Source organism: Octopus bimaculoides, chromosome 12 (genome assembly GCF_001194135.2).
Source record: "Octopus bimaculoides isolate UCB-OBI-ISO-001 chromosome 12, ASM119413v2, whole genome shotgun sequence".
In the NCBI taxonomy this organism is placed as follows: Eukaryota; Metazoa; Mollusca; class Cephalopoda; order Octopoda; family Octopodidae; genus Octopus; species Octopus bimaculoides.
The window spans coordinates 55,872,236-55,880,829 of NC_068992.1; the positions used below are offsets into that span (position 1 = coordinate 55,872,236).

An 8,594-nucleotide genomic window follows, 5' to 3' on the forward strand; every position below is an offset into this window, starting at 1 on the left:
ATTTGGGGGGGGGAGGGGGGGCTAAATATGCAGAAAAATACAGACATTATGATTCGGACAAAAATTTTAAAACATTTCTGTAGTTATGGTTAGGGTTAGGGTTTTAGGGTTACGGTTAGTGTTGGGGAAAAAGTCAAAATTGAAGAATTTGGGGAGAAGGGGGAAATTTAACAATACCGATTTTTGGCAATTTTCCAGAACCTCCGTATCCGAAAACGTGGGGTTTGACAAAAAAAACTTTTTTAATAAACAAATTTGGTGGAAACTGGCGGAAGTCTTTCCAGAAATTGTAATATTACCCATTCTAATGTATTCGGTCTCATACAATAAGTCGTTGTAAGTCTTAGCATGTACTACATTCATCAAATAGGTAGAAACGCGGTTTATTCAGAAAATCAATCGAGTGAACGTTCCTGGTTGCTCTGAAAGCATAGTGAAACATTATTCAAGGGAAATAACTCATCAAAATTTTATTAACATTTTTACAGAAATGAAAAAACATTAAATATATAAAACATCAAATTATCCAGAGACAGACCCATAACTACCTCACCGAAGAACAAAGAAAAATAATTTTAAAAAATGGGGTGAAATTAAGCAGTTGAAAATGGGGGATAGGAGAAGTAACGGGTTCTACACTCCAGGACAAATGGGATGTTTAGCCGCACCTCGCGGTCAAGATTGGAAAGGCGTTGCCGCGGAGGATGGCCAGAGTCACTCGTTGCAAGAGTCACTCTACCTCACGAGACTCGTTTCTCTTACAGACTGCATTTATCCCGATTTTGCGAAGAAAATCAGCAGTGTGGGGTCCGAAAACACCCGGGGTCTTTTGCCAAACCGCTAAGTTACGGGGACGTAAACACACCAGCATCGGTTGTCGAGCGATGTTGGGGGGGACAAACACAGACACACAAACACACATATATATATATATATATATATATATATATATATATATATATATATATATATATATATATATATATATACATATCATTTTTCTTTCTTTTCTTTTCTTTTTTTTTAATTATTATATCCAAAGTTTCAAACTTTTCTTTACCTACTGAAGTACGTTTCTATATTTTTCACACCTCTCTCTAATTCTCTTTCTTAGTATTTAATTTCCCTCTCAAAAAGAAAGCTAAATATCCCACTCAAAGGTAGGATATTCTTATGCTAGTAAATAGGTAGACTAATTATTACGAAGCCCTGAGCCAGCTGTCAGTCACGTTTGCATTCCTTTCTCAGTATAAAGGGAGGCAATTTTTGTTTCCACGGCGTAGCCTAGCAACGAAGATAAACTTTTATCTGTTTTTAAATTGTACTTAAAAGTGTTACATTGTTCCACAGTTAGAACGTAATTCCGTTCAATAAAATTTTCTCCTGTGATACCGATGGGAATATATTAACTGAGATATTTCAGGAAAATGATAAGTAATCATAAGAATAAATCACTTGATATAACATCACTTGCAAGTATCACGACGAACGTCTTGCCTTCTGAACTTGCTGCAGCTTCTAACGGTCAGTATGTTGCTTCCATTTACTCTCTTCCAAATCAGTTAGGTATTTGGAAACTTCCAGAATGTTCCAGAACCACTGAGCGACTGTACACGAGTAAACCGGTTGATTACACTCAACTTAGAACACCTCCTTTGTTGTTGCTAGAACACAAGAAACCGGTAAAAGTTATAGCTCTCTCAAAGCACGTGTCTTCATCTTGGCGAAAGGGACGTAATGTTCAAGAATTATCTACAAAGACAGGCTTACTCTGTTCAGTGAACAAACAATGTGTTATGATTTGGAATTTGAATTTTATTCTTGAACAGCAAGTGCAAAATCAGATAAAGGAGTTGAGTTCTGTTACGACGACGAACACATGTTTTGCAAACAGTGAAAACTGTGTGTTATATGCTGACGATATAATACCGTCTTACAGTGAGATATCTTACTGTGTGTTTAGTTGGCATAATGACTGCATTGCTGTGTGCTTGGACACCGATATATTGGTGATATTTATCGGCGCAGATGTCGAAGGATCGTCACGGAATCAACCAGTCTGGTTGACTGATACTGAGAGACAGTGTCAGATTTTAAAAGCTCACAAATGTTTCGTAAATGCTATAGAATTTCATCACCGTAATGTTAACATCCTAATATCTATATCTGATGATTCGTCGTATATCGTTTGGGATCTCTGCTCTGTGCGCGTGCTACATAGGGGTTATCTGCCTTATTCGATGGCAGTTCCAATTGTGTTGGGCTTGAATTGGGAAAAAGATACTGCACTCGTTGGTACTTCAAATGGTCATCTGGTCGTTATAAATCTATCTTTGCCTGATGCTACATCGAATAAATCTGAAAAAGACTCTTTATTTAAAATTATACAGTCTGTTGATTGTTCTGAAATAGTTACGAAGATGCATACTTCTTGTGTTGACGAAAGTGTAGCGGCTGATAGCAGTGGATTATCTTCCATTTCTGTAGAGAGTAACTGCCTTGTGTTATCTCTATGTTATTTACCACAAGAAAAAGATTTACTTCAACCGAAACATCGTCAAAGACTGCATAACAGATCGCTTTTCACAAACAATGATATGGACTATGAAAAGTTAATAGAATCGCCATTAATAGTAGTTGGTACAAACAATGCTGTTCTCTGTTTAAATGTTTATACTTTAGAATGCCTTGCTTCAGTAGATTTAAAACTTTACAACAGTGAACTGCTGGGAGATTTCAATACATTGAGCCTAATGCTACCAGTAGAAACAGAAGACGACATTTTACTTTTAACAGCAAATTCCTTCAGCAGTAACCTAAATATATCAAGAATGCAATCGAATTTTGAAACATTTAATGAAATCAATAACGATGATTCGTTATTGCTTAAATGTTTATTAGATGATGATGACCAACAAAAACTGTCTGATGATATTTCTTCACGGAAATACATCATTTATCCTTGCACTTTACTGACTGAAACTTCTGTGTTAAAGTCACAACTTGTTCCTGTAGGCAAAATTAAAAAGATCCAAAAGACCAAATCTAAACCCAAAGTACATACAGACTATCAAGTCACATTTTCGAATAAAGTGAAGTCCTCAGGTTATTCAACATCTCCAACGCATCAAACGATGTTTACACCAAAAACCAATAATTTTCAAACAAAATCAAAGCCTTTGCCTAAAAAATCACATTTCAAAACAAAGATGATCCAGGAAAACTTTGATCCAGAAAAGATAACTGACTATAAGACATCTTTGCAAATCAGTGACAATTCTGCTGCCATAACATGCATCAAAATATCACCAAGTGGAAGTAAACTAGCTGTCGGTTCAATCAACAGCTCAGTAGTAGTGCTAAAACAATCACTGGTCAATAACACGACCAGTTATCTTGGCCACAGTAAGTCTGTTAATTCTATTGACTGGAGTTATAATAGCAAGTGGTTGATAACAACCTCGGATGAATCGGCAGCTGTCTGGGAAATGGATAAACCAGTACCATTGATGAAATTTACCAAAATAAAAAGCAACTTTTCTTGCGACAAACAAACAAGTTGTTTTACAAAGGATATTAAGAAAGCACAGTTCTACTATATGGATAACTTTATACTGTTAGCAGCCAGTGATTCATTTCATCTTTACAAATATCATCTAGATTCAACTAAAGAAGATATGCAACGTTACATTACTAAGAGCAAATATAAATCAGTCGGAACCTACCAAACAGATGGTAACTGTATAACTGACCTAACAGCTATTAATTCTTTCTATTCTTATGTAGTGCTTTGCTGCACAACTAATCGATCAGTTTCAGTTTATGATATGAACGTTGGTCAAATAATTCAGCTGATTACAAATGTCCATCCAACAGTTCCATACTGTTTAGCCATGAATTCAGGCTCATCTTATCTCTCATTACCACCAAATGCCTATGATTTAGTTTTGACCACTGCTCTCACTGATTCTGTTAAACTGTGGGATTTAAGATCGGGCCAGTGTGTGCGCAAACTAGAACAACACTGCAATCGGGCTTATACTTGCCGAGCTGTTTTCAGTCCTTGTGGTCAATATGTCCTGGCCGGATCAGAAGACTATACTGCTTATTTATATGATGTAAGAGAAGGAACATGTTGTACAAGGTTAACTAGACATTCTGATGTGGTAACAGATGTTGCATACCACCCTTTCATTCCACAACTTACAACAGCAACTTTAAATGGTCAACTCTATACATTTACTTGTCAAAATTTATGACATGTTAAGGAAACACCAGAGTTTCAACAAACTAGATTTGACGGTTTCAATGGCTACTTTTATAATAGTCTTCAGCTCCATTTGTAATGTCCTAGGAAGAAGCATGAGTGTCATTTGGTACTTTTTAAATCTGAGGCAATATGCCTGTCATTTATCTTTTACTTGTCACTGGATTGTAGCCATGCTGGGGCACTGCCTTGTAGGATTTGGTGGAAATAATCACTCCCAGTTGGGACTGTGTCTCGAAGTCATGGTTGTCACTACAGAGCCAGTGAAGACAAAGGAACTGAGAGTAGGAGATGAACAGTTTGGTGTGGGGAGGGTGGGAGGAGAAAAAGTTGATAAGTGTGAGTCTGTGGGTTTATACTGTCTTCTACTATATATAGCCCAAGGCCAACCAATTCTTTGCCAGTGAATTTGGTAAACAGAAATTGTGTGGAAGCCCATTATGTGTGTGATTGCTTACCAACCAATGTTGGTTTGTTACTGTCCCCCATAACAGCAGCTCATCATAAAGAAAAAAACTTATAGAATGAGCTTAGAGGTAAAAAAACAAAAAAAAGGCAAGGCTATGTTCTCAAGTCATACAGACTCATAAGGGCCAGTTTCCAAGTTTCTATGGTGTATATATTCCCCACCTGGACGGGATGCTAGTCCATCACAGGTTTCCTCATTTTTGCCAGCTGAGTAGACTGGAGCAACGTGAAATGAAGTGTCTTGCTCAAGGACACAACGCGTTGCCTGGTCCAGGAATCGAAACCACTATCATAGGATCATGAGTCCAACACCCTAACCACTAAGCTATGTGCCTCCACAATGAGCTTAGACTGGTGTTGATTTGATGAACTAAACCATTCAAGATGGTGCCACAGCATGGCCACAGTTTCAAGAATGAAACAAGTAAAGGAATAAAAAAGAGTGTATGCAATAGATTTGTATTGTATACAAGACTGCTTTCTTTTCGTACATGGTATGAGGAGAGGGTGGAGGTTGATGAAATCAGGAAAATAAACTTGTGGTAAAAGAACAAAAATCTAGAAAAACAAAAAGGTTTAGAAATGTTTCTCTTGAAGTAATTATTTTAATAAAGGATAGAAAAAAAATAACTTTGTTTTTGTATTTGGTTTTCAAGATTCTTTTATGAGAATTGGTGTGTTGAAATGATTGGACTAATTATAAAGGAGTGGAATTGAACCAGTGCACGTGTTATTATTATTGATTTCAGATTTTGCCATAAGGCCATCAGGTCTGGGGGAGTGTAAGTTGATTACAACAACTCCAGTGTTCAACTGGAATTTATTTGATTTACCCCAAAAGGATGAAAGTTAAAGTGGACCTCAGCAGAATTTGAACCCAGTACATGAAAATAGATGAAACGCCACTAAGCATTTTGCTTGACATGCTTACAACTCTGCCAGCTTGCGCATGTGCATGTTATTAATATTGGCATAATGATTCTCCCTAGACTCAACAAAAGAAAAATCTTTTCAAGGAGAAACAGAGAAATCAAATAGAAAACTCAGCATTTTTCAGCATATAAATCAATATTTTTCAGACCAAAATTTACATTTAAGAAAAGCAGGTCAACTTATACATCAAGAAGACTTTGGAAGACCAAAAATTCCAGATGAAATGCAGCAAGATTTGGAAAGATAGTGACAATATTTGAATGTTTACCCAACATGTTTATATACTACATCGACTTGTATGCCAGAAAATATTATTATTGCTACTGATGATGATGATGATGATGAAGATGGCGAGCTGGCAGAAATGTTAGCATGCTGGGAAAAATGCTTGTCAATGTTTCTTCCAGCTTTACATTTTCAGTTCAAATTCTGCCAAGGTCGGCTTTGTCTTTCATCCTTTGAGTATCGATGAAATTATGTACCAGTTGAGCACTAGGGTCAACATAATTTCGCCCCCTTCCCAAAATTTTGGGCCTTGTGCAAAAAGTAGAAAGAAGTATTATTATTATTACTACTACCACTATTGTAAAAGACACTTGTTAGTTTACCTAAATGGAAAGATAATTTTAATTAGCTTCTGATTTCTTCTATTGATTTCGTTCAAATATATATTTACTAGACATCTCTGAACAAAAATACGCAGGATAATATGTTCAATCAATGATTAGTAATCTAGAATATTCTTTACAAGTAACAGCACTAAATTGTCCACATCATTAACAGGAAACTAATTTTCCAAGAAGCATTCTCAATTCTCACACTACATATACATGATGGCATCCCATTTGCACAGTAGTTACCATTACTAACTGCAAAATAGAACTGGACACCATTTAAGGAAACCCTTTTTAAGAGACACAAAAAAGAGTTTTTTTTAACCTTTTACAATATTATCCTGCATATTTTTGTTCAGAGGTGTCTAGTAACTTTGTATTTGAATGAAAATGTATGTTCCCTGTACTCTGAAGTATCTGCCAATCATTTCCAGCCCAAAGTACTTTGTTCATGATGTTATACTTGTTTTCTATCATTTCTATCAGTAACTTCATAACAAATCGTAACTGATTCAAAATAATTTGTGTACTTATTACTCCTTATATAAACATTCAAAATAGATAATAAAAAAAAATATGATGTTTTTTGCATGGAAAGTGAGAAAAAAATGTGTTTGTCAAGAGGTTAAACAAACGACTAGAATCAAAAATTTTGTCGAAGAAAATAAGTCGAAACGCAAAAAGACAAAAAATTACTTTTGACTAAGAACACAAGTTCAGTTTCGTAACAAACAGTATATTTGAATTGATCCTTGTATACTGCTATAGTTATTTTATTAATTTTTCAGAGAATGAAAGGAAACAATCAACCCTTGTAGAATTTGAACCATTGCAGGTGAAGTGGCATACTAAATTACCGGGAAGTGTCGACCCCAACTGTCTACTATCTCTGACATCTCTCCCTTCTGATCTGACAAGAACAATAATAATATAATTTAAATTTATATCTGTTATATATAACATTGACTGCAATGTACAGTAGTAATTATATATATATATAATTATGTGTGTTTTATATAAATATATTTATGTATACATACATGTATACACACACACACATATATACTTTTTATTAAAGCAGAAAATAATCTTCACAAACTTGTATTCAGAGTTCCACGTTGCCATTCGTCAGACAGTATGATCGCAACTGTCTGACAAACGGTAAGGTGAAACTCTGAGTAATAGTTTGTGTGTGTGTGTGTGTACTTCTGTCTCTTCAGACCCAAAATCAACTTGCAAGCCCTTTCACACACTACACATGTCAAATTACCCAGTCTAGGAAGAAGGGCATTGAATACAGTTGATCTTTCATGAGACTCCAGCTACATGTTTCACACCTCCAGCAGAAACACACACACACACACACGCATATATGTATGCACACGGCATACTTGTATGCACATCAGTTGAAGGTCATTAAAGAGCTACAAGCTGTCAAGATCCACACTGAGAGGTCCAACACAAGAATATATTTGTTATTTCCTCTGTATAGTGTTTCTAACTTAAATAACTTAGTTGATAATTTATAGTATACATATATCTGTTTGTGTGTGTGTGTTGTGAAAGTGCATAGATCAGTGGTTAGAGCATTAGGCTTACAACAGTGAGGTTGTGAGTTCAATTCCTAGACAGGGTTATGTGTGGTGTTCTTGAGCAAGACACTTTATTTCACGTTGCTCCAGTTCCCTCAGCTGTAGAAATGAGTTGCGACGTCACAGGTGCCAAGCTGTATCAGCCCTTTGCCTTTCCCTTGGATAACATCAGTGGAATGGAGAGGGGAGGCTGGTACGCATGGCCGACTGCTGGTCTTCCATAAACAACCTTGCCTGGTTGTGTTTCGGAAGGGAAATTTCTAGGTGCAATCCCATAGTTTTCATGACAGAGAGCGGATCCTTACCCTTTACTGCACATATATATATATATATATATATATATATATATATATATATATATATATATATATACACACACACACATTACATATTACACACACACATTCATATTTGTTTGTTCCTTCATTCAGTATTTATTTTTCCATGCTAGCATGAGTTTGGACAGAGAGTTATTTGAGGCAGGATTTTACAGAGAGATGCTCTTCCAGTCACCAATGCTTTCTTCTTTTTCAGGCAAAGGGTTCCTTTATTCCACAGGCCTTCGAAAGCACACAGCAGCTAGTCATAATGTCAACAAGGAATGTTTAGAGATGTGTGTGTATGTATATCTACCTATGAATACTCTAGTAGTTATTCTGGATTCTGGAGTTCCACTGGGAAATCTATTTATGTAGAATTTTGCCTTTTCTTTTTTTTTTT

General features: G+C 35.9%; 1 protein-coding gene across 1 annotated transcript; it reads left to right on the top strand.

Moving 5' to 3' along the window:
- Window positions 1-1,312: 1,312 nt before the first annotated feature.
- LOC106870132 (WD repeat-containing protein 27) lies at window positions 1,313-5,383 on the top strand. The gene has a single exon (XM_014916124.2). It carries the CDS (start codon window positions 1,428-1,430, stop codon window positions 4,257-4,259), a length of 2,832 nt encoding a protein of 943 aa, XP_014771610.1. The 5' UTR covers window positions 1,313-1,427; the 3' UTR covers window positions 4,260-5,383.
- Window positions 5,384-8,594: the final 3,211 nt, after the last annotated feature.

What these genes read in the sequence shown, in the direction of transcription:
- LOC106870132 (XM_014916124.2), top strand. Translation starts at nt 1,428, where the DNA reads ATGATAAGTAATCATAAGAATAAATCACTTGATATAACATCACTTGCA.